Source organism: Molothrus ater, chromosome 1 (genome assembly GCF_012460135.2).
Source record: "Molothrus ater isolate BHLD 08-10-18 breed brown headed cowbird chromosome 1, BPBGC_Mater_1.1, whole genome shotgun sequence".
Taxonomy (NCBI): Eukaryota; Metazoa; Chordata; class Aves; order Passeriformes; family Icteridae; genus Molothrus; species Molothrus ater.
In genome coordinates this window covers 8,453,874-8,479,869 of record NC_050478.2, presented here as the reverse complement: position 1 = coordinate 8,479,869, position 25,996 = coordinate 8,453,874, and the positions used below count along the sequence as shown (strand labels likewise).

The window sequence follows — 25,996 nt, the reverse complement described above, 5'->3', positions numbered from 1 at the left end:
ACCAACCAACCAAAAAAAAAATATTTTATAATCAGATATCTTGGATTTTTACACCACCTTACCTGTAAATTATATATACATAGAATATTGCAGAATTATATCTAATACACAATATTTTCACTATTAATGCTGGTATAATCTTTATACACTGGCCCTTATGTTTCTTTTTATTTTTTTTAATTAAATTATTGCATTGTATAAACTTTGACTGCAAACGGCCCCCCCACCCCTGCCTCCCCCTCCCTCCCTCGCTTCCCTCCCACCCCCCCCCTTTCCCTTGGCTATTCACTGTCCGACTTGCCGTCTTTCGCCGTGGTGGAGTGGTTGTAGAGCCCCTGGGCCATGAGGTGCACTGCCAGGGAGTTCTTACTGCCCGTCGCCTTCTTGATCTTGGCTCGTTTGTTCTGGAACCAGATTTTGATCTGGGACTCGTTGAGCCCGAGCTCCTGGGCCAGGCTCTGCCGCCGCTGCTCCGTCAGGTACCGGTTCGTCTGGAACTCGGCCTTGAGTCTCTGCAGCTGCTCGGCGGTGAAGGCGGTGCGAGGCCGCTTGTCCTCCTTGTTGGGGTTCTTCTTCTTTGGTTTGCGGGAGCGGGGACCTACGGCCGGGAGAGAGGAGAGGCACCGACACCGCCGCGCTCTGCTGCGGGCACGGCTCCCGCGCGGGGGGCACCGGGCCCGGCAGCAGCACCACCCCCCCGGAGGGAACGGAGCCCGCTTTGTGCCTCCGCTGCCGGGGATGCTCGGGAGGCGGCGGAACGGGAGCCGCAGCCCCCGCAGCCCCCGCAGCCCCCGCGCCCCGCTCGCTGCCCCCCCTGCGCTCCCCCGGCCCCTTTCTCCCATTCAGAAACGCAGCTCCCGAGCCTCTGTGTCCCGGGAATGCCCGGCAGGGAAAGCTTGCACCAGGGGCACGGAGCTAAATTTTATAGCCTGAACAGATTTTTTTTTTTTTTTAGAAAACCTCTATACTTTTTTTTTCTTTTTTTTTTTTTTTTTCTTTTTTAAGTAGTAATGGAAATCCTCTTGCAGTTTACTTGGCCAGAAGCATTCCGCCTCTCCGCTGCAGTGCCCATATGGCGCTGCACGGCCCGATCCGAATCGCCGGGATTATTCTCGGGAATATTATTCTCGGCAGCACAAGGAGCCTTTTCTGCCCGGGCCGAGCCATTGTGAGGATGTATGTTAATTAAATATTAACAAAGGAGAGCACTGGAGAACAATGGAGTAAATTCCAATTCAGCTCTGAATATTACCTCTGAGTAAGAGTTTGTTTTCAGATATTACGAACTAATTTTCATCTCGTTTTACGATCCCTTCCTCAGCTAGCCGACTCCCGGGTGAAAATCCTATCTCGCCGCTTTTGTAAGAGAAAGACCCATATTTTTTTTTCTTCTTTTCCTCGGGAGCAGATCTCCTGCCTGATGTTTCCCATGCTTTCCTCCAGTGTTTTCTACTTGTTTTTAACCGGGGTTTTACCGATCTGCCGGAGCCAGCCCTCCTGTCCCCGCGGTAGCGAAAGGACATTTTACCCCCTGCTTGTTATTTTTAAATTTTTTATTTTAATTTTTAATTTTTTATTATTTTTTAAGATAATTTCAGGACGTTCTGCCCTAAGCCCTTGCCAAGGGACGGACTCTGCCAAAGAAGTTTCCCGGCTCTTGGAAATGTCCTCCGGCCCCCACAGAGCTGACCTACAGCATATGGGGGGAAAATTAAAGAAAGAAAAGAAACGGCGGCGGCTCGGAGGCCCCTTTTAGAGAAATAAACGAGCGCGGATTGTTTTTGGCCAAAAAAGACTAATCAAAACAAGGCGAGGCCTATGGAAATGCCACCTCCCCTTCCCAAAACCCAACGCAGGGGGGGTTTCCCGGCAGGGAAAAGGAGAGCTCGCCGGGAGGATGAGCGGGGAGCCCGAAGACAGTTTGTTTTTTCCTCCCTCTTTGATAAAACTCGTCAGTCGGTGGGAAATGCCCCGAGCCCAGGCGGCCTCAGCTCCGCCGCGGCGGCGGGGACAGAGGGAGGGACCCCCTGCTCCCTCCTCGTCCCTGCGGCTCCGCGCACCCCCAGCCCACCCTGCCTCTTCAAGCATTTCCAGGCCATTTTAAGCAACTCGCCCACCCTCAAAAAAACCCCAAAAAGCAAAACACAAACAGAAAAAAAATAATAACCAGAAGAAGACGGAGAGGGAAAGGGGAGCGGGGTCTTTTCCACGCCGCTTCCCGGCCTGGCGGGCGGGCGGGCGGCGGCGGCCCGGGGAGCCCGGGGCAGGGGCTGCGGCCGCGGGGAGCGGGGCTGCGGCGGGGCAGCGCTTACCTGAGGAGGGCCGGTCCGAGTACCGCGTGCAGTACACCCAGGCGGGCCACAGCATGGGCTGGTTCCCGGCGTTGGAGCTGGCCTGGGAGCTATCCGAGTCCGAGCTCACCGACAGGTCGCCGCCGCTCAGCCCCCGCGCCTTCAGGGCCGCCTCCAGCGCCGCGGGGTCCCCTCCCTTCTTGGCGGCGCCGTGCAGGGCCAGCCCGGCGGGGCCGCCCTCCCCCCGGCCCGGCGAGCCCGCCCCGCCGCCGGGCAGCGGAGCGCCGGGGGCCGGCGCCGCGGCGGGGCTGCGGCGGCTCTCCGCGCCGGGCCGCCGGGGCTCTCCGTCGGGGCCGCCCGCCTCCTTCCTCCGTCCGAACTCGGGCCGCAGGATGTTGTCGATGAAGAAGTTGGTGATGCGGTGCGGGTGCGGGTGGGGGTGCGGGGGGTCACCGGGGGGGAGCAGCAGCCCCCGCCGCCCGCCGCCGCCGGGCTCCGCGTCGCCGCCGGACTCCTGCGGCTCGGCCGCCTCCTCCCGGGGGCTCCGGCCGCCCTCCTCCATGCTCGCCCCGCCGACGGCTCCGCTGCCCGCCCGCCCGCCGCCGACCGGGCGCTGCCGAGCGCTGTCTGTTGTTGCTGCTGCAGTCGGTTGTTCTTTATTTTAATTTTTAAATATATATATTTATATATATATATGTATATATATATATACACGCACACACAGGTGTCTATTTGCTTTCGTTTCTCCTGGCTTCGCCCGGCATTCAAAATCCAGAGTTTGAAAAAAAAAAGAAAAAAAGGAAAAAAAAATTAAAATTAAGAGTAATTAAAAAAAAAAAAAATTAAGAGACAAACGCAGGGAGACCCGCAAGCCAGCAGCCGAGCCTGCACCACTTCCAACTTTGACAAAAAATGAAAACACAGGGGCTCCGGTCCTCCCGCCGCCGCTCGCCGCCTCCCGCCGCCGCTCAGCCGCTCGGTCCCGCGGCGCGCTGCCGCCTGCTGCTGCCCCGGCCGCCGCCGCCGCCGCCGCCGCGCCTCATCCGCGGAGGAAAAAATTAGCGATAATAAAAATAATAATAATTGTGGAGCGGAGGTGGGGGGGTGCAAGAGAAAAAACGAAGCGCCGGTGTCGGGGCGGGGTGTAGGCGGGCTCTCAGCAGCCGGTGTCCCGCGGAGGGCAGGGCGGTGAGGGGCGCCCCGCGGGGCTCCGGCCGGCAGCGCCTCGCCCCGCGCCGCCCCGCGCCGCCCCGCGCCCGCACATGCGGGGGCCGCCGCGGCTGGGGGGGCGTCCCGCCCTGCCCTGCCGCCCGCCCTGCGCCGCGCTACGCCCCGGCGGCCGCCGCCACCGCCGCGCCCGGGCACTTCCACTCGGGTTGTTGTCCTTTAGGTTTTAACGGGGCCCCCGCCGCTGACGTCGCCGGCCCGGGCGCTCCGACACGTGCCTCGGGCCAATGGAAGGCCGGGCGAGCGCACACGTGGTGCGGGGCGCCCCGGTAAGTGACAGCGCCCACGCCCCTCCCCCGGACGGGCCCGGCGCGGCCGCCGCCGCGGGGATGCGCGGGGGGGAGCTGGGGGTGCCCCGCCGCGGGGCTGCCCCCCGCCCGCCGCTGCCCCCCGGCCCCGACCGGCCCGGAGTTACCGGGGGCTTGATTGTCCCGGTGTTTACCGGGGAGGGGGCCGGCATCCCACAATTCCTTGCAGAAACGCATAAATAATATTAAGCGAGCGGCAGCGATACAAAGGGGTCCGGGGGGGGCCGGAACAGGCCCGGCCCGGTGCCCGCGGGCTGCTCGGGGGTTGCGTCCCCTCCCCGCAGCGCGGTTCGGCCGTGATTGACTCGTCCTTCCCGCAGCCGGACAGGAGCTTTTGATCTGCCCTGACCGCTCCCCAAACGGCACCGCGGGGCCGCGCTGCCCCCCAAAACGCCCGCCCGGCACCCTCTGGACCCCGCAAAAGCCCTTGCCTCGCTAGGACGGCAAAGCTGCCACAGCCGCTTTGCTCGTCTTTAAGGAGAAATAACCCCGGAACAAAATTAGGGAGCAAGGTGGTACTGGATGGACGAAGAGCTGGGGGGGCTGAACAGGTTGCGGGGCTCGGGGAGCACGAGAGGGGGAGCGAGAAGGCGGGGACGGGTCCTCCCCCTCAGCCCACCCGAGATCCTGTCCGGGCCCGCTCGGTGCCACCGCCGGACGGGGCGCGCCCCGAGGAGCTGCGCCCAGGGCCGAGCAGGGTCGGGAGGGGATGGCTCGGCCCCGGTGTCCGCCGCACCCCGACCGCCCTAAGGCTCTCCCCCTAAGTGACGTTTTATTTGGAGGTGGCTTCCCTGCGGTGACACGCATCACTCGCCACCTTGAAGGAAAGGGACAGCGAGCCTTTCCTCTCCTCTTCTTCTTTTCCTTTTTCTTTCCTCTTTCTTTCCCTTTTTGCTTTCCTTTTTCTTATCCCTTTTTCTTTCCCGTTTTCTTTTCCTTTATTCTTTCATTCGTATTTAATTTTAAATTCATCTCCCTATTTTCTTTGTATTTCACAGCGGGTCGGGTTCACCAGAGAAGACCAGCAGTGGCTGATCCAAAGTTGTTTTGCTCAAATAAGCACCCAGAGGTTAATTTCTTCAAGAGCCCCATGAAAAGCGATTAGCCTGTCTCCCAAGAAGTATTTTCTAATTACTTGGAAGCTCTCGCTTTACTACTACCCCATAATTAAACGTGTTCAAGGTGCTGCACTTCAAATATTTCGCTCCCGGGCGGACCCAAGTTACCGATAAAAACTTTAAATCTCCTTGAACCCCTTGTTACCTGCCCGCTCGCTGCCGGTACAGCGTTAACCTTCCCATTCGTTACCCCGCTCCTTCGCGGGGATATTTCTAACCTACATAGGGACAGGGGGGAGAATTCCTGAGGTAAACTCCGAAGTAGGAGATAAACAAAGCTGTACAAAACAATTACTGCATCTGCCTGTCCTCTGACAATAATCCAGCACCTCAGGTATGCAGAGGCAGCGGGGGGGCGGCGAGGGGTGAAGCAGTGATCTGATACCGAACCGAAGAAATCTGAACGGTCTATTTTTTTTTTTTTTTTCCTTCCAAGGTTATTTTTATCTGGGAGCTCAATCTCTGTAGAAACATTCCCCAGCAGCACTATTGCTCGCCGGTCTGCAGTCGCCTCGCAAGCGGCATCGCGGCGTGCGGGGGCTTTTCCTCGGGAACCACTGCGGGTCACCGGGAGAGGTGGCTTGAAAATGGGAGTTTGGCTTCGTTTCCTTCTTCGCTTCAGCCTCCCCTCGCAGACTTAAAGCCTGCAAATGTCACCTCTCCGCACACTAGCAATATTTATTTTCCTTACGCTCTCTGCGTAGTTTCAACAAGGCTCATTCCCTGCTGCCACCCTTTTAAAAAATTTACGTTTTCCCTCTTTCAAATAGGTGAGTGTGGGGGTTCAGCGGAACCCCCACACCCTGCCCTTTGCTCGGCACTGAGAACTTTAGGAACGGGATGACGAGCGGGGAGCTCGGTACGGGGAAGGAAGGAGGGAGGTTGCGGCCGGGGCCGGGCTGCGGGGCTGTTTGTGCCGCTCCTCCGAGCAAAACCTCCTTCCAGCTTTCCCCCACACTCGGGAAAAAGCAAACCAAAACAAAACAACAAACCCCGAGGTGCCGGGAAGCCAAAATACCCAGAGCAATAGTGGAAGCCAAGGGAGGTGCTGCACCTCCCGCTCTCCCAGCGTGGAATGACTGCCTGCAGAACGCAGGCTCGCACCAAATTTCTCCGGGTTTGCAGCGATTCCCCCATTTCCAGCCTGTCCCTGGCCGTGCCGCCGGGGGAGCGCCGCTACCCCGAGGGCACAGCCTGGGCACATCGCCGCCACCCCGGCGGCCCCCATGTGCCTTCCTCTCACACCTCCAGCCCTTTTTTTTCCAAGCGAAGCCTTTGAGGCAGCTTTGCCAGCGCGCTGGAGCTGCTGGCGGAGGATGGAGGAGAGGGGAGAGGTCGCTGCTCCTTTGCCAGGCTGGCCGTGCCGCAGGCGGTGTGCCCGGCGCTGCCCGGCCTTCCCTGGGTTCTGGCATCAATTTTGGAAGGGGAAAACCAACAGCAACCCCCGCCTAGCCCTGTGCAGGCTTTCCTGGAGCCGGCGGGCCGGAACAGCTCAGCCAGCACGGCCGCATTTCCCCCAGTGCCGCCGGGGTCTCACTGCTCCGCCGACAACCACAAGAATGATACCCGTGGAACCTCCGGATTTTCCCAATTCCCCCCAAGCCAGGCAGGATAAAGGGCGCTCTGCGGCCGCCCGGGTCCCACCCCGCAGCCCGCGGTGGGACCAGCATCGCCCATCCATCCCCTTCAAGCGGGAATACTTTCCCATCAACGGGGGCAAAGAGACGGGTTGGAAACCCTGGCTTCCACTTTCTTGCGAGATCATGAAAATTTCATGAGCTGCTCGTGGCGAGGGCAGAGCCCGCGGCTGCAGCGCCCGGCCCGGCCCGAGGCGGGGAACGACCGAGGGCAGCGGCGCGGGGCACGGAGGATGCTCGAGAGGGAACGGGTGAGGGTGAATGTCAGAGCCTTGGCTCGGGAAAGGAGCGCTCGGTCACGGCTGCCGTTCGCAGCAAGGAGGGACGGGGAGCAGCCGCCCCCCACCGCCGCCCCTTCCCACGGGAGGGAGGATGCGCGGGTGGGGTGGGAGTGCCGGCCCCTGGCTCGCCCTGCCCCTGGCCCGGCCCTGCCCCTGGCTCGCCCTGCCCCTGGCCCTGTCCTCTCGCTGCCCCGTCCTTCCCCTGCCCTCCCCCGGCCCCTCTTCCTGCGCTGCCCCTGCCCACGAGGAGCAGCCCCCTCCCCTCCGCCCGCCGGCTGGGACTGGGGACAGCCTTCCCGGGCCCCATCGAAAACTGCCAGACAACAGTGATGAAAGCCTCCAATTTTGTTAAAGTTAGGGAGAAAGTAAGGGTAAACAACTGCCCAGAGCATAATAATATGGTGGTCGTCGAAAGAAGAGAAGAGAAAGAGAAAGAGAAGAGAAAGAGAAGAGAAGAGAAGAGAAGAGAAGAGAAGAGAAGAGAAGAGAAGAGAAGAGAAGAGAAGAGAAGAGAAGAGAAGAGAAGAGAAGAGAAGAGAATGGGAGGGAAAGGAAAGGAAAGGAAAGGAAAGGAAAGGAAAGGAAAGGAAAGGAAAGGAAAGGAAAGGAAAGGAAAGGAAAGGAAAGGAAAGGAAAGGAAAGGAAAGGAAAGGAAAGGAAAGGAAAGGAAAGGAAAGGAAAGGAAAAAAGAAAAGCGGAAAAGGAAAAGGAGAAGAAAAGGAAAACGGGAAAGGGAAGAGGAAAAGAAAAAGGGAAAGGGAAGAGGAAAAAGGAAAAGGGAAATAAAAGGAAAAAGGGAAAAGGAAAATAAAAGGAAAAAGGAAAAGGGAAAAGCCCTGTCGGTTTCCCAGGGTGGAAGCAATGTTCTCTGTTGCCTGGCTGGACCCCTCAGCCCTCTGCTGCGGAGCTCTGGTCCGGCTCCCCGGGCCAGCGAGGCCCCGCCAGGACGCTGAGTGACACTGGGTTTGCGTTCCCTCCCCGGAGTGCCTGGACTTTGTTTTGCCGAGCCGTTCTTTAAAACCCACCAGCCCGAAGCATAACCAGGGATGAAACTATCTGTCGCTGCGGGAAAGTTTTTGGCCTGTGCAAAGAAATAGTTCGTGACTCCTTGTTAAAAAAAAATAAACAAATAAAATTAAAATAGATTAAAGAATAAAGCTGTGAGCTAAACCTTCCTCCTGTGTCTTTGGCTTACACCCACAGCACCTTTGTAAAGAACCAGAAATCCGGCCCCAGTTTGTGCCCCGCAGCTGGGTGGGACACGGCCGGTTCAGCCCGACCCGGTCGCTCGGAACCGCCGGGGGATGCTCGGGCTCTGGCTGTGGTTCTGTCCCGGGCAAGGCTCTCGGTCCCCGTCTGCGAGGGGCACCCGGCACCTCTCCCGGAGCGGATCCGCGGGGCAACGGCCGGGATCGCCGTTCGCTCGCTCATCTGTAGCTGTGGAGGCAGAAAAGCTTCAAAGAAGTACAAAATTATTTCCCTGAAACCATTTTTATTTAATCTTAGCAAGAGGATGCGTCCGCCCGTTTCACACGCACCCGCTCTGTACCGGCGCCGACACAAGCGTGCACAATCGCGGATGTCGCGACTGAAGAACGTTTCCCCGCTTCTCCCGTGACTCGGAGCAGTTAATCCGTGCAGACACAACAGGAGCTGTTGTGACGGTAAAGTTCAGCAACTCTACACCGACCCCAGCATTAGCAGGGGCTGGGGCGAGATGCTGGAGCTGCTCCTGCACTTTCCACACAGGCAGCTAATTCCCCTAAATTCCCTTGGATTTACACCTCGGCATTTACTCACAGGCAGAATAAAGCCACCGCTCTAATTAACTAGGTAATTTCCACTCCAGCTCCTCACCGGATAATCAACTTTTATGGTCTCTCGAAGGCTATTTTCCAGCTGTTGCGGAGCGGGAGCCCAGCCGCGCTCACACCGCACCGCCGAGGCTCCGGGGTCGGGCAAGCTCCGGGAGAGCTTTGGGGGAATCCCTGCCCTCCTCAGCAGCACCGGGCTCTGCACCTTCCCCGTGCTTCACTGCCCGAGGCTTCCCGGCAATCCGGGGCTGGGGGGCTCCTGTCGGCCCCATCGCGGGGGAAAGGAGGGTGGGGGTCCCCGACAGAGACGGGCAGGGCTGTGCTGGGGCCGGGCTCTGGGGGCGTTCGGCTCCTCCCGGTGAAGGTGCCCCTTACCCTGGGCTGTGCCCCCGCCCTGGGTGCCCCCTACCTCCTCTCGAGGGACAGAAAAGGGCGAGGGGCTGCACGCAGTGACGGGGGCATGGCCCGGACACACTGCACACACCCTGCATTTCCTCAGGGCTTCCAGGAAAACAAAACAGGAAACAAAACAAAACCCCCAAACCCAAGCCAACAAAAAAACCAAAAACCACCTCAACCCCAGGACACGGAACACAAACAAAAACCTGCCTTTTCTGTTAACAAGCAACAAACAAAAGTACAGTTCTCAGTGGGGTGTCCCTGTCAGCATGGCAGGAGCGCTGCCCGCCGGGACCGGGGCCGGGGCTGGCTGCAGGACGGACGGGAGATGCTCGTTCTCTTCTCTCCCTGCTCTGCGAAAGTTCCGAGCCCGTCCGTCCTCGTCCTTCGCAGCTTCCCCGCCCCGCTGGGGGACCCCGACACCCCCCGTGTGTCCCTCCGCGGCCGCCCGGCCTGGAAAAGCGGGAGTTGGACAGGGGGAGGCTGGGCCAGGGGTCCGGGGGGGTGAGAGGCCTCTGCCCCACACCCGCAGTACCACAGAACCCATTCTGTGCCAGGGAACGGGGTGGGGAGGGCTGGCATGGTCTGCGGTGGGCAACCATCCTTCCTTCCTTCCTTCCTTCCTTCCTTCCTTCCTTCCTTCCTTCCTTCCTTCCTTCCTTCCTTCCTTCCTTCCTTCCTTCCTTCCTTCCTTCCTTCCTTCCTTCCTTCCTTCCTTCCTTCCTTCCTTCCTTCCTTCCTTCCTTCCTTCCTTCCTTCCTTCCTTCCTTCCTTCCTTCCTTCCTTCCTTCCTTCCTTCCTTCCTTCCTTCCTTCCTTCCTTCCTTCCTTCCTTCCTTCCTTCCTTCCTTCCTTCCTTCCTTCCTTCCTTCCTTCCTTCCTTCCTTCCTTCCTTCCTTCCTTCCTTCCTTCCTTCCTTCCTTCCTTCCTTCCTTCCTTCCTTCCTCTTCCTATTTTTTCCTTCCCTCCCTCTCTCCTTTCGCTATTTTCCCCTCCTTTCCTCCCTTTCCCCGTGGTTGTTGCAGATCCCGGTTCTGTCACACCGGGCGGTGTCCGGCGCTGTGCCCGGACCCGCCGCAGGTTCTGTCCCTCACCTGCCTCCTGTCCCCCCATCTCCCCTCACCCCGAGAGCCCCTCCAAGGGCCCGGCAGCTGCCGGGGGTGGTGGCCGTGCCCGCCTCGGGCATCCCGAGAGGTTTTAGAGGTTTTCCCGACGGGAGCAGCGGCTCCCGAACCCCAGCGCCCGGCTCTGCTCGGGTGCATCGCGGCGGCCACCGAGGACTTGCCCGTGAGAACAGTCAAATACCCCACCCAGGAACTTCAAAGCCAGGGTGTGGGGCGGCGGTGACAAGGCTGTCACCTCCCTTGCCTTGCTGCAGGGCGCTAAAAAGGGGCGAGGGCCGCTTTCAGCCCGTCGGTGCGCTCTGCGGGAGTGCGCGGTGCCACATCCCTGAGCTGCTGCGTTCTGTGGGTTGATGCCGTTCATATTCTTTATTTTTTTGTCCTCTAGTTTTCTTGGATTCCCGGGCTATATTTATCTTGTCTGTCTGGGGCTGCTTCTCTAAGTCACTGCGTCAATTGAAAGGCTTTTTCCCCCCTTTTTCTTCTCCTCCCCAGCTCACCACCTTTTTTTAATTAAAGCTTTTAACTCGCCTGGTGTTTACAGTCTTATGTAAAGTATCAAAACAAACAGACCCTGCCGAATACAAACACCAAAAAGAAGCTGGCCCCCCATTCTTACCCCTTTATTGTCCAAAAAAAAAAAGCGCATCTCCCCATGTCATAGCTACAGTTCCAAAAGGAAATTGCTTTTATTTGTAAAGGAGGCTTTAAAAAGCAGTGACATGAAGGGGAAAAGCTCCTTAAGGGAGGAAGGTCATGGGGTTAGGGGTGAGATTAAAGGAGCTATCTTTCCACCTCGCAGCGAAAGCGGCGCTGGAGCCTCCCCAAACCTGGGAGAGAGAAGAGCTGCCCAAGGGAGGTGGAGGGGGCGAGTGAAGGGGTCGATGCTGGGGGCCGGGGCTCCAGGCAGTCCCTGGTGCCACACAGGCACCTTTCAGCTGTCAAAAGGAGTGGATGCAAAGAGGTAAAATCCCTCTCTTCAATGCCTAAACCCTCGCATTCCCTGTGTCATACAACAGGAAACATCGCAGCGAGGGAAGCGGCCCCTCCAGGGCTCAGGAGGGCGGTGGGACACAGAGGGCGGTGGGATGCAGGGTGCTGGGGCTTGGGGAAGGAGATTGTGCCCCCTCCCCGGGGCTGCCGCCGCCGTCTGTTTGTAGGAAGCTGGGCACAGCGATGGAAAGGAAAAGGACTGCCGGAGCAATCGCCCCCAACCCTCCCTTCCCCTCCTCCGCATCCATCCGTGACGGCTGCGGTTTTTGCTGAATTAAGGTCCCTGGTGAAGGCGAGTCAGCGTGAGGGATGCGAGGGCACTTCCCTTCGCCTCCCCACAAAGGCGGCACCCTGCCTGGCCTCAGGCACGGACAGGGGCCGGGGCTCCGGGGTCAGCACCGACAAAGGTGGCTGCATCCTCCCTGCGTGCCCTCTGCCTTCCCGACCCCTCTGGGTGGGCACGGAACGCTCCCCTCACCTCTCAAACCCAGCCCTGGCCTGCGGCGGAGCCTGGGGCCGTTTCTGCAGGGCAGCAGGGAAAGGGACAGACAGTCCTGGGTTCATTAGGGATGGAAAATGTCATTTCCACCGCTGAGAGGGATGCAAACGGCCCCAGGAGTGATGCAAGTGTTGATCTTGGCACTATTTGGAATTTGGGTCCTGACTGTCCGTCTCCCGTGCTCAGGACGTCCCCAGTAATTTGTGACGCCCACGATGGCACAGGAAGGTGCCGGTGGTGACACCTCCCTTGCTCCTGGGCTGCTGCCAGCGCAGGGGAGCCGCCGTGACATTTCTCTGCAGCCCTGGAGAGATGTCCTGCAGGAAGGACGCTTGGAAGGAGAGCTGTGGCCATGAGGGTGGAGAGGGGACCAGGTCTGCCTGATTCAGCACTGCAAGAGCAGCACCGTGTGCTCATTGTTGAAACCAGGATGCGGATGCAGGGGCGATTCTGCTCGGGCTGCACGGGAAGATGTGCGCAGGATGTTCGCTGTGTGCAGCATTTGAGGGAGTGCTGGTGAGGTGGCCACTTGCTGCCGTGACCCTGAGCAGACAGCTTTGTCCCTCCGTGCCCCTGCGGAGAGGATGCTCACACTCCGTCTTTGCTGCTCTCCCCTGCAGTCCCAGGGCTCTGTGACATTTGGCTCGGTGGCTTCTGCCTGGCACTTCCAGTCCCCAAATCTATTCTCACTTTCTTCTCCGAAGTGCAGCGGCCGCATTGTTCTCGGTATTTAGAGAGAATGTGTGAGAATGGATGTGCGGGAGGCTGCTCCTCTCCTAAAATATGTGCATTTAAATTGTCCGAGGGAATTAGCGACATTAGCCTGCTTTGTTTTTTGGGTTTTATTAGTGTCGTTCAGTAAATATCCCCCTGCAGCCTGGGTAGCGAATGCCCAGCCGTGCTCACTGGAGATGCCGCTTGGCACCGTGCCTGCCACAAGTGCTGGAGGACAGTAAATCCATCCCTCCTTGGCTCGCAGGCATTGGCGCTGCCTTGGCTTGTGCAGAGCCGGCTCCTGAGCCCGTCTGAGCCGGGTCACAGCTCCCCTGACTTACGGACTTATGCGCCATGAAGCATCTGCAAACTGCACTGTCTGGGCTCTCCCAGAGGTGTGGATTCCCCTCACTCAGGCAAACACCAGCGGCTCATGTGGACCAGGAATTTGTCTTTTTCCTTTTCCCCTTACCTTTCTGCATCATCGGTTTTATATAAAACCACAGGATAGAGCAGAAAGCCTAGCACACACCACTCACTGAGAATTGACTGGGTATTGTAGATACGCACTGCTTCCATAAATATTTATGGAGTTACAGTCAGCCTTGGTACGGGCAAACAAATGTAAATAACGCCATGCACTCCTCGTGTGCTCCGGATGGTGCTGTGAGCAGGAATAGCCGTTCCTTGTGAAATCAATTTAATGAATCACTTATAGTAGGAGGGAAATAATCCCAGCAGCATTATTATGCCTAATGGTAGGAGCATTGTGATGATGGCTGTGTTATCCAGCAAGCCCCTGCCTGGGAGCATGGGCATGGGGAGGGGAGACGTTTTCCCAGCAGAGGAAGATGAAGATGAGATGTGGGTGCAGGTGATAGAAATGAGAAATAAAGTGCTGAATGTCCCTGGCTGCTGCACATCAGGATGCTGTGATGTTACCTGGGGTAGTGGGTGTTGGGGCAGGGGGAGGCTCTCTAGGCAGAAGGACTTTGTAGGGAGGGGGGTGAGCAGGGGGTGGATGATCTAAAATGGATGGGCTTGTGTGGGAATGGATGTTGTGTGCCCTGGGCCCCTCTGGCATCAAATGCCCCTAAGCAGAAATGTTCATTTTCAAGTGATTTTGTCCCCTAAATATCTGCACTCTCAGCCAACACTGCCAAAGCTTCCCAGGACATGGATATCTTGCATTTTTCATCTCTGCCAGAAAAGGGAAGAGATGAACAGTTCCAGGACGAAATCTCCATTTCAGATCAGAATTTCTCACGTCTTTGGGTGAGTGACTTCATCTTCCTCTTTCACTGCCTGTGGACATATTTCTGAAGTCATTCTCAGCTCACAGAATCATAGAACCATAGAATCCTTCATGTTGGAAATGACCTCTGAAATCAGAACCACCGTTAACCCAGCCCTGCCAAGCCAACCCCAAACCTTGACCCTGAGTGCCACATCTTCCTGTGTCTGAAATCCCTGCAGGAATGGTGTCCCCAGCACTCCCCTGGGCAGCCTGTGCCAGGGCCAGACCAGCCCCCCACAGGTTATTCCAAGCAGTGGGATGGTCCACAGGGCTGACACACACTGCTGGACACACAGGTCACTGTTAGTGCTGATCTGCCCTCAGGGGGTGGATGGTGCCCTCAGAACCAGCTCACATTTCTGGAGATCTTTCCTAGCTTATAGTTCTCCCTTTGCCAGCATGTTTCAGCCAGGTAATGAATCTGTTGGGCCATGTAGGGAAAGTAAAAGCAGAAGGAGCTAGCATATGGACAAATAAAAGTGCATTTTAAAAATTTCAGCCTATATTTTGAGGTGTCCATCAGCTCAAACATCAAGGAACATCTTTATCCAGATGTGGCCTTTGCAGAACTTCTCCATGTGCTGATTCTGGGTGTACAAGCTCAGGGGTAATTTGACCCAAGATTTTCAAGCTGTTGGTAGAGCAGACAGGCCAGAGAAAACCGGTGATTTGTTGTTTGAAGAACTGAGCATCCCAGTTTTGACCAAAGTGCTTTCTGAATAACTGGACTTCCACATGGGGGGCTCCAGCAAGGACATGAAATCTGGACACAGCTGCATAGCACTGCATTAGCATCTTTACAGGCATATCCCTAGCACTCCAATCCTTGATCCCACTGTTATTTTCAATTAACTAGTCTATCAGAAACTATTTTTGTCCTTGCTTTCCCTCCTTCCCCCATTTTGCAGGGCTGTACTCAGAATTGTGTTCCCACACAGAGCTGTGTTGTTTTCATGAGTGTTTGGGTGATATTGCATTAACATTCATTAATATAAGACACTTAGGCATCATTAGATTTTTCTATTCTAATGAATGAAAATGTGTGAAAGAAAACCAGAAAAATGCAATGGCCAGAAATGCTGTTCTTCAACTTTTCTGTAGAAATCAAGGGGCTGAATCCTGCTCCTTATTACAGCACCCAAAATCTGGAGTACCCCATGGGACTGAACCCCTTTCTCTGATAAACCCATGATGGGAGCAGGCACAGCTCTGCTGTGGCTGAGAACAGGCAATCAGCTGGGAAGAGATGGATCCAGATGGCAGCACAGGGCTGAAAATAAGAGCAGGAATTTTATGGACCCTTGGCTGAGGGAAAGGACGGGTAAAAGAGCCTGAGATTGTACAGTAGCTCAAAAAACCCAGTTAGAAACCACAGTGCATTTTGGAGTGCTCCTGAGGACTGGTGTAGGTCTGTCGAAGAATATTCTACTGGGAACTTGAGTAGAGTCTATGGAATCCCAAGAAAAATAACCCAGGCTTTCCACTCCAAGCTTCACTGGTTTTGAGTCAAGAACACACAACCAACTATAGGCAGATAAATGACAAATAGAAGAAAAAAACGGCACTGATGAGCCGGAAAGGCTCCAAGATGCATTAACCACAAGACTGGGGTGGTTTCTTTTGTTTGCTTGGTTTTGTTTTTGGTTTTGGTTTTTTTTTTTGCCAAAGACTCTTTTTTTTTTCTTTTTCAGTGAAGAAAAGCTCCTGAGGACTGGTGTAGGTCTGTAGAAGACCCGCTGTCTACATGAGGGTAGTAAGCTGACCAAGGAGGTAGGTCTGGGATTTTTCGGACTGAGGATGCTCCAGATTGCCACTAAAACCCCCTATTCTGGCTCCTGCAGCCAAGCAGAAGCTGGAAAAGTCCGAAGTGAGAGAGGCAGCTGAAGCCTTCACGAAAGCGGATGCAGAACAATCAGATTGGAGGGAAATTCGGACAAGGATTTCTGCGAGCTTTGTTTGTTTAGCCCTAAAGGAAGCAGGCTGCTCCTGCTTTGCTTGCCTCAGCCTGGGAGGCATCCCCGGCGCTTCCCGAGGCTCCAGCCCTGCCCAAGGGGCGGCGGGGCCGGGTCTCACTCGCGCGGGTCCCGCCCGGCACAGGCGGAGGTCACCGGGTCGGAGGGGCTTGATCTGCCCTGATCCCCCTTCACAGGGGAAATGAAGCGACAGGGACTTTGCTCCAGCACAGTGGCCACTTTGAAAAAATGTTTCAGGCAGATAATTTATCAGGTTTAATTGCTCTTTAATCCCCCTGATCGGCCTGGCGTGGAGAAATCCCCTCTGAATGGGGGATCCTGTTTGAAAAGAGCCAGGGAGGCTGGGAGGGCTGGAGGGAGGATGGAGGGAGGGATGGGAGGAGGGAGGAAGGATGAAAGGAGGGAAAAAAGGGAGGAATGGAGGCATGAGGGAGGGAGGGAGGGAGGGAGAGAGGGAAGGAAGGAAGGAAGGAAGGAAGGAAGGAAGGAAGGAAGGAAGGAAGGAAGGAAGGAAGGAAGGAAGGAAGGAAGGAAGGAAGGAAGGAAGGAAGGAAGGAAGGAAGGAAGGAAGGAAGGAAGGAAGGAAGGAAGGAAGGAAGGAAGGAAGGAAGGAAGGAAGGAAGGAAGGAAGGAAGGAAGGAAGGAAGGAAGGAAGGAAGGAAGGAAGGAAGGAAGGAAGGAAGGAAGGAAGGAAGGACACGGAGACTGAGGGAAGGGCAGAGGGAGGGCCTCTTGCTGAAGCAAGCATGACCCCTCTCTGCAGCCGGGTGTCCTGGTGCTGCTGCTGAATCCCTTTTAGAGATTTTATCAAGGGATTAAAAATCCTTGGATCCCTGGATCACCTCTCCTGTCTCCTGGATCCTCCTGCCCAGAGGAGGCCAGGCCAAACTGAGCCTTTCTTGATCATGCCCACCCAGGGAAACATTCAAGGTCAGCTTGGGCAGGGCTCTGGGCAGTGGGATCTAGCAGAAATTGCACCTGCTCACTGTGAGGGGGTTGGACCTTTACAGGTGAGTTGGAGTCCTCAGACACCAGAGCAAAACCAGACCTCATTGCAGAGGCAGGTGATACTGTGTGCAACCAGCAGAATAATCTGAGCAGCTTTATTCTGGAAGAATGGATATTTTTATTTCTTTGCTATGCAAACTTGCCCAGCCAAGGGCTTTTCCTGCCTCTGTTTTCATAACCCAACACCAGAACATCATTATTTTTATTTATTGGATGTGTATGAGCCATTTCCTTTCAATCTACATGCCTACAGATAATTTCACCATGCCAGTTCAAGATGTGTGTTGCCCTTTATCCCATAGGTATCATTCTGCTTTTATTACACATTGAAACCAGAATTTGACTTGTTTGGGCACAAGAAAAAGCACTCCAGTTAATTCCCAGTGTTAGAATATTCTACTGGGAACTTGAGTAGAGTCTATGGAATCCCAAGAAAAATAACCCAGGCTTTCCAATCCAGACTTCATTGGTTTTAAGTCAAGAACACACAACCAACTATAGGCAGGTTAATGACAACTAGAAGAAAAAAACTGCACTGATGAGCCTGAAAGGCTCCAAGATACATTAAACACAAGACTATTGGGTTTTTTGGTGGTTTTTTTTTGGTGGTTTTTTTTTGTTTGTTTGTTTGCTTGGGCTTTTTTAGTTTTTTTGTGTGGTTTTTTGTTTGTTTGTTTGTTTGTTTGGGTTTTTTACTTTTTTTTCTTTTTCGTTGAAGAAAAGCCTCAAGGAAAAGCTTTGCAGTGGGAGTGTGTGAGCCATGGCACCAGCTGAAGAGGTCTGAGGATATGATCATCCTCCGTCCTGCGAGCCCATCCCTGTTCTGAGCCACTTTATCCCATTACATCCACCCCATGAGATGCCAGCAATGAGTTAGATGCCTGAAATGGGCTTTTTTTGGGGATGAGAAAGTTTGATCTGGGGATTTTGGCAGGTGAGGTGACACACTACTGCTGTTCTGTGGCAATGTGCTCCATGGCATTGCTGTGACTAATTCCCATGGAGCATCCTCACAGCAAGGAGCCCACCTAGGTGAGCCCACGCCTCCCAAAAGTAACCCCCAAAACCATAAAGTCACTGAAACAAGGCCAGTCTGAAGGTTGTTTGGGTTTTCAACTCCAGAATTCATTTACAGATGAGCCTGCATGGCAAGAAACCCACAGGGATTTCTGAGTAATACAGTAAGGAACAGAATTTCCCCTCTTGGTTCAAATAGATCATCCTGTTAAATCCAGGTAAAGATGATGGTGATGTGATGTATGAGAGTGGAGTCTGAACCTTCACCACCTTTAGTTTTTAGCACAAGATCTGTTGGTTTCTCGACCTCTGGGCCTCAGGATGGGGGGCTCCCCTGTTGGGGGACACCCTCCTGGAGCAGTTTTGTGTCAGGAAAGAGAGACCCACTGGATCTTTTTTGGTCTTCAGGTTCTTGTTTATTGTGATCTTATCTAGAGTTCTGCACGCTGTCCACACAAGGCTCAGAGCACTGGAAAAGCACCACAAAATGGCCAACAATCTCTTGTTCCAAGGTCTTTTAAAGCTAAACTATCCAATTCAGAACTGACACCTGGATTATTTCCCTTTTAACCCAATAATTGATCCCAAAGAGCTGCAATGTGGACTTTTCTGCCCAATTACAAAATGCCACCCCAACCCAAGAAGAAGAAGGAAGAAGCATAAAGAAGAAACCCAGGACAACACCCTGTGCCCTCCATCTTGCTTCCATCCTCAACATACTAAAAATCCCAAAACCTCAATTTCTCACCAAGTGATGCACCTACACTACTCTCTATAATCTATTTCACACTTTTGTGGATTCCAGTCTATCTTGAAGTCTGGGAAACTTTCTCCATGAGTGAGGGTCAAATTCAGTGCTCCCCTGGGGGTCAGGGCACGCCAGAGCAGACAGAGAAATATTCCCAGTGCCCTGGGTTTCCACAAAGATCCTGTATTGTTCACCCAACATGCTGTGATTCCTCCCTTCCATGCCTTTTCTGTGATTCCTTCCTGATGGAGATGTTGCCTTCCCTTTCTGTACTAGGTATATTTTGTCCTTGAACAGACACAGCCCATCTAAGGGCTGCTGGCTTTTTTTCCCTTCTCCTTTTCTTATTTTAGCAATTTCTCCTTTGGCTGAAGAAACCCTCCCTGAGGCAGGAGAGTTTTTCTTTCCCAGGCATGCCAGGCGTGCTCCCGGCCTCTCACTGCTCTAATTATTAGCAAGAGGACAAAGGGATTAGGAGCCATGAATGGGGTCATCTTCACCTGGGGAAAAAAAAAAATTAATATATCACCTCTGAAAACCCCAGGCCAGGGTGTGAAAGCAGGATTTGATGGGCACTGATGGCAGAGCTTGACTGGCCAAATGCTGGCAGATGCACTGACCCCGGGGCAATGTCTGAGCTCATTTCCCACATAAGCATTAATTTACTGGAGAGAGAAAAGAGTGGGGATGAAAAGCATCCCTAGAATCGTTGCATCCTTCAGTACTGAGGAATTTTCCATGTGAAATTCCCAGGTAATGGTAAGAAGCAGAAAACACCTTGTGGTGAGTTGGGAGAGTGAATTAATATGGGATGAAGAACCAGTGAATCCCTTCTGCCTCTTCAGTCTGCTCCAAGTCCTTGATAAACTGTCCTGCCTGCAGATCCAGGCTGCCCAGAGAGGGTCCCAGTCTATGCTGGGAATAGAAATTTGGTCTTGTGATTCCAACCCAATTTAAAGGGGAAAAAATAAAGCAGATGAAGATGTAGCTGGGACCACAGCACTAAATATCTACTGGGTCATCACTACTTGTTCAGGTCTGTGGAGCCTGGTGTCCTTGGGCTGGGCTTTTCTGGATGTGTGTGTGGGTGTGCTTGTACAATAAATCAGAAAGCATTCTTTCCAGGTATTTTATTAAGAAGAGACCCTTTTGCAAAATATGGTATTTTTTTGAAGAGTTGATCACTTTCAGTAGGAAAGGGCATAGCAGGACACAGAAATCAGAGATTACACGAGGTCATTTCATCTTGACAGGCTGCTGCCAATTCCTGAGCTCAGTCTTTATCCAAAAACCTAGAAAACTGTGTCAAGCTTGCTGTAATATTTAACCCCCTATGGAAAATACTTGCTCTCACTGCTGCTGGTTTAACTAGGACCAAACTAGGTTTTAGTCATAGTTAGCCCTAACTCCAGCATGGCAAAGGCTGTGAGCATCTTTCCAGGAGGAGCACAGGCAATGTCCTCACCATGGCAAAGTCTGTGAGCATCTTTCCAGGAGGAGCACAGGCAATGTCCTCACCATGGCAAAGGATGCTGATGGGAGGCCAGCTGCAGGTGTCTGTGGGCTGGAGCACATTGTTCTGAGAAGCAATAATGATGAGGCACCTTCCTGACCATGAGTTTGACTATTTCAAGGAGCCTGCGCTGTCGGAGCGAGGCTGTTGCCAATTAATTTCTTCAGTGATGGGATGGAAGTCACAGCAGAGTCTGGGGTTTGAGTCTGGGGTTTTTCCAGCCTTTGCCACTTCAGCAACCAGCACTGGGTCCATGAGCTGGCAAGTGAGTCGTGAGCAGATGCTCAGGAAAATTGGATCATTTACAAAGTGTTTACAAATACTTCCCGCTGGCCCCTTGCCAATTTTGCCATCCTCCCCACTTAGAGAAAACATGCATGAGTGTCCCCAGCCGCTGTCCTCAGGTCCTTTCTGATGGGATTGGTGCTGAAGGCATGGGGGGGGCTTTGCAGGGACTTGTGTCCTCCTCATTACCCCATCCACAAGGAGAAATGTCACTTCCACAGCCTGGATGGGGAAGTGGAGGCAGCCACCAGCACTATAGGGTGCAAGGCACATCCCTGGTTAAGATATTTTGAAATAAAGATACAGCAAATGGTTAATTATGTGCATTCAACTGAGTAGTAACTGAGGTATTTCTCCTGTGCTGTCACAGTTAGAGCTGCACACAGTAACTTTGGGTATCCTGACCCAGGGGAACCCCCAGGAAGGATTTGGAACATATTTTTAAGGTGAGATAAACAGTGATACAAACTATTTGGGGGTTCTAAGTATAACCAAGACATGGAGCTGCTTGAGCAGGTTCAGAGGACTCCATGAAGATGCTCTGAGGGCTGGAGCACCTGCTCCTGGAGACAGTCTGAGAGAGCTGGGGTTGCTTACACTGAGAAAAAAGGGTTCTGGAGAGAATTCAGAGCACCTTCCAGTGCCCTGTGTTTCAGACAGTAAGTTTGGCCACCTACTTGCATCATGAAAGAGCACAAGCAGTGCTCAGTCTCTGTCTTCTTTCAGGACTGGAACGTCTCTGAGCTGAGCCCTGGCAGACACTTACAGGGACAGGGCTGAGCTTCTGCCTCCATCCCAGACATGTCCTGGAGCTCGGGACATGTTTGCCCCAGTCACACAATATTTGGTTATGGGTTAAACCTTCTGCAAGGGGAGAGAAGGGCTCCTCAGGGCTAGCTGGGCTGATGCTGCAAGGGAGTTAAGGGGGATAAAAATCACCTCCTTCCTTCAGCTGACTTCTTAGTGATGCTACAGTCTCTCTAAGACAAGCAGCAATGCTGATACAAGTCAGCATGCACAAAGCCTCCAGGAATAAAACTTGCCCCTTTGCAGGCACTCATTGATCCTGCAGTCTTCCAAATATCTGTTATTTGAGCCCTGAACATTGCTCTGAAACACAGATTTAACCTGACCAAGGGGCTCCAGAGCAATCACCATATCACACCTTTGTCCCCGCAACTCTTTTCTCCACCTTGCCTTTCTACCTGCCAGGAGCAGCCTGACACATGTGACCAGGCAGAGAACATCCTCACCAGCTATTAAAACTCCTACTTTAATGGGAAAACAAGATCTTTGGCTGGACCTGCCCTCCCTGCTTTGTGCATCCCTGCCCGGAGCCCATCGCGGCTGCGGCCGCACGGCAGAGGGAGCACCCGCCGCTGCCTGCCGGGCCCTGCCGGCTTCAGAACACACAGCTGGCTTTTAATTGTAATTTTCTAGCAACAGAGAGGTGGGCTAGACCCGTCCATCACCCCCCCCCTCGGTGATTTTTCCCTGACCAGCACGGCAGGCTCGTGGGTAGCAGCGGGGAAGGGCTTTGCTTTGGCGGCGTGAGAGCAAATCCTGCAGCGCAGTTGAGGTTTGCTCCCTGGTAAGAGGCTTGGAAATATTGATCAGGGCTGGAGAAGAGATGTGCACAGGAGAAAGAGCACAAGATTTGGGGATTTAAAAGTGATATAATTGGATTTCTGAATTAAACACAGTGAGTGGGAAGGTCAGCAACAAGATGCAGCCACGGGCTCAGGTTTGCTCAGCCTCAGCCTGGGTCTCCAACGTGAGACTATTCCAGATAATGTATCCTGGGGAAAGGGTGTGTTGAACAAATGTTTTTGTGAATTTCTTTGCTGATATGTCAAAAAGGTGGTATTGCTTCCATGTGCATCGTGTCAGGCTGTTTCCCTGCAGTGGGATGGCATGGAATGGTGCATCTGGGTGAGGCTAGACACTCTTTCTTTACGGGAAGTGATTTCTGGTTTCCAGGGCTGACCCATAGCTGCACTTACCAGAGCTTTCTGTCACCAAAAACATTTAAAATATTTAAAATTTGTAGCCTTTTATCTCTTCTTCTTTTTGTTTTTGTGTAAATACTTAGACACATCCCTACATCTTCCCTTATATGGACCTCAGGGATCACTCTGGTCTTACCTTTACCCCTAAGCCCCAGAATCTGTCCCCAGTGCAAGGGACAAGGTCATGCACCAGAATCTCCACCTGAAGCTGAGACTCTCCAAAGCACCACCCAGGTTCAGGTGGGAATGTTTTGCTGTTAAACTCTGTGCTTATATTTAGGTACAGGAAACTTACTAATCTTTTATTTGCATTTAAACATTTGGAGAGACTTGGGAGCCCCCGAGGAAAAAAAACCCCGTGTTTTGCAAATTGCCCCTTGTAGTTTTCAGGTATGGAAACCTCCCCAGGGGTTTCCCCACTCCCGGGCTGCCTCTGGCCAGCCGATTTACTGGCCATGTTTCCATGGAAACAAAAACTGGATGGGTGAAAAAAAGGGGGAAAAAAGTTCTTGTAATAGGTGGCATTTCCCAGTTTGGAAAGAGGGTTTTTCCCAGGCTGGACCACTTCTTTTCCAGGATTTGTTTTTTCCAGGAGAGAAGAAGGAAGGGCGCGGCCTGATGTGGAGATGGATGGGCAGCAGTGGGTTGCCCAAGCTGCATTCAGAGCAGCAGCACTGGTCTCCAGGCTTTAATGTTGTGATTTATGGCCACTTTGCTGCTATGGAGGTGTCAATTTGGTTAAAAAAAAGTGTTTCTAATGAGTGGGGCAGGACAGGGGGCCTGCCCCATCCTGGCTGAGCCCACTCAGTGGTGTGACCTTAAGGGACTGTCTCAGCAGCAATAATTCCTCTCTCTGTCTGTGCAGACATTTAATGATGCCTCTTCACTTTACAGCTCACTACGAGGCTTCATTAAAAAGCATCTGCAAAGGCTTTGAAGTCCTTGCTGGACATCTTGCACCATCATTGAGAGCAGTCATAGCAACACCATCCTGGGCTGGCACAGAGGCTCGAGTTGTGATGAAGATATCAAACCCAAGGTGTAGCGCAGCCAGCTCAAAGCAAACCCGAAATTACAGCCTCTGCAGGGAGAAGTGACAGCCCTGCTACAGAGATCAAGGATTTATGGAGATGGGGCAGCCAGATCTCTCTCTTGCATCCTGAGAGCTGATGTGACACATCAGGTGTCAGGGTAGCTCCTATTCCTAAGAGGTTAAACAAGTTGTATGATCAGGAGGGGCTGACATGCTGGTCCAGGCGAGGAGTGAATCATTAAGTTGTATTCCCAGGGCTGAGACAGGCAGCAGCAGCTCACAGGGGTTGACGTAGCCTCAGGTGAGCTGTACGACAGGAAAACACACATCTGATGGGAGGTGAGGTGCTCTGGATTGTGAAATGATAATCAGGAGAGCTGCTTATTGCTGAGTCAGGCAGGTTCTGTCCTGAGGTGCAGGGCTGTGGTTTGGGCTGGGCTTTTCTGGATGTGTGTGTGGGTGTGCTGATGCAATAAATCAGTAAATGTATTTCTTATAATATTTTTTTTTTCCTTTAGGGTTCTTTTTATAAATAGGCTGCTTCAATTAAAAATTAACTTTTTAAGTGTCACAAGATGGAGGAAAAAGGATTTCTTGATGGGAATTAGGGCAGCTCTTGGCTCCCTGTAGAAAAATAAGGCTGGTTTCATGTACAGGGGCCCCAGCAAGAGGAACACTGGGGATGGACTGTGTCCAGCATGGACAAATGATGTTATTTAGACATCATCAATGAGAGAGGAGAGATACAGGAACATTTACACACACACACACACACACACACACATATATATATATGCATTTATTTGTATAAATGTACACATATATACACATATGTACATATACACATAGATATATATTAAAAACATCAGTATTTTATATAAATGCTTTTTTATAAATGTTTTTATATAAATTTTTATATAAATGTTTATACAACCCCAATTCAATATAAATATAAATATACCTATACATATAAATATATTTATATACAAATATAAGTATAAATAGTATATAAAATATAAATATTATATATAAATATTAATATTATAAAGATATATATCTATATACAAACACACACACATATAATAGACACACACAGAAGGTGAATGTTAGCATTTCTACCAGGGTGTGCATACTTGGGGGGGCACCTCTGTCCTGGGGCTGCTGAGACCATCCCTGCCCCTCAGTATGGTTATTTGTATTTTCCAGAGCTGGCAAATGCTGCCACTTCTCTCCTGCCTTATTCTTTGCACAGCTGGGCTTCCTAACCCTGTTTCTCTTCCTGCAGCTCCAGCCTATTTGCTTCAGGAATAGGATCAGGAGGTTTTGGGAGTGACTCATAGAAGGAGAAACATCACCAACCCGAGGGCCTCACGCCTACAAACCTAAGGAACCTTGAGGACTGTGGGCACTGCTAAGGTGAAGGGGAGGAAAGGGGGTCTCATTTCCCCCATTTTCTCAGTGGCCAGCCCCAGCTCCAGGCTGGAATGCTGCTCCAGTGAGGAGGGGCAGGCAGGAACCCGGCACATATGGCGAGCCTGGCGCCACGCTGCTGCGGAGCCGCGAGATACGGAAGCACAAGGGCACTGCCACGGAGAAAATATCAGCCCTGGGCTTTGGCTGGCTCTGGGAGTTGCTATTCAGAGGCACAGCCCTGCCTGAGCGAATGGCTTGTCGCAGAGAGAGGGTTTGTTTACAAACCCTGCTCCAGAGGGAAGAGGATGATGTCAGTTTTAGAGGAGCGTGGTGCCTGCAGCAGCTGCTCACGGCAAAAGGATTTGGGTTTGGGGGGATTTTAGGAGCTGGGAGGATGGGAGATGCAGCAGGGGCCACCAGAGGAACCTGAGGATGCTGTACTCCGAAATTGTGGTGTCTTCTGTCTCCTTGATGATGTTCAGAGACTGTCACTTCCTTTTGCTGAGCACAGTCCCTCTCAGCTCCTCATGCTGGGACCCCTAAACTCTGCCCAGCCTTGTTTTTCACTGGGAGCTGGGAGATTCCCTGATTCACATCAAGAATCCTCTTTCCCCCATCTTGTGCCACACTAAAAGTTAGTTTTCAAGTGGAGCAGACTACAATAATTTAATTTTTTCAAAAAGCAAGCAGCCATCTAAAATATTAAAAGAAATTAAAAGATTTGCCATTAAAGGATGGCAAACAGCCATCTAAAATATTAAAAGTATCTACTGAGAATCTCCATTCCTCCTGTATGAGGAGCTGCTCCCAGTTTACCTGGGTAAAGTGAGTTGTCTCCAATTTCATTGCCAGAGCATCGAGAGGAAGTTTCATTATTCTAATTTAGCATGAAAATACATTTAAATAGCATTTCATTTTGCCCTTTCACAGTATTAAGTAACTGCAAGAATCTTTTCAAGAGCAATTGCCCACAGCTTTTTGTGCAAATATTCTCTTCACAAAAGTCTCATGATGATTTGGGAGAAGCAATAGGGAAAAAACATGCTTCAGTGACAGAATAAAGGAGAAATCTAGTGTAATACTCAATACACTGTTATTTATCCTGTAGCTAATTACAATCATAAGCTGCTGTATAAGGGAGGCATTTCAATGTCAAATTTCATAAAAGAGATTAACTCTTGAGGAAAGATGAAGCAATGGGGGTCAGGGAGTGTTTCAAGAGCCCACCAGCACTGAGGGTCCCTCTGCTCCTCCAGGGGAGCCCTCAGTCCCAGCCACACCCCTGGGCACCAGGCAATT

General features: G+C 52.7%; 1 protein-coding gene across 1 annotated transcript; it reads right to left on the bottom strand.

Annotated features, from left to right (window-relative positions):
• Positions 1 to 281: 281 nt before the first annotated feature.
• EN2 (engrailed homeobox 2) lies at positions 282 to 3,123 on the bottom strand. The gene is made up of 2 exons (XM_036378634.2): positions 2,313 to 3,123; positions 282 to 598 (listed from the first exon to the last, which is right to left on the bottom strand). The coding sequence occupies exons 1-2, from the start codon at positions 2,851 to 2,853 to the stop codon at positions 282 to 284; spliced, it is 858 nt and encodes a 285-aa protein (XP_036234527.1). The 5' UTR covers positions 2,854 to 3,123.
• Positions 3,124 to 25,996: the final 22,873 nt, after the last annotated feature.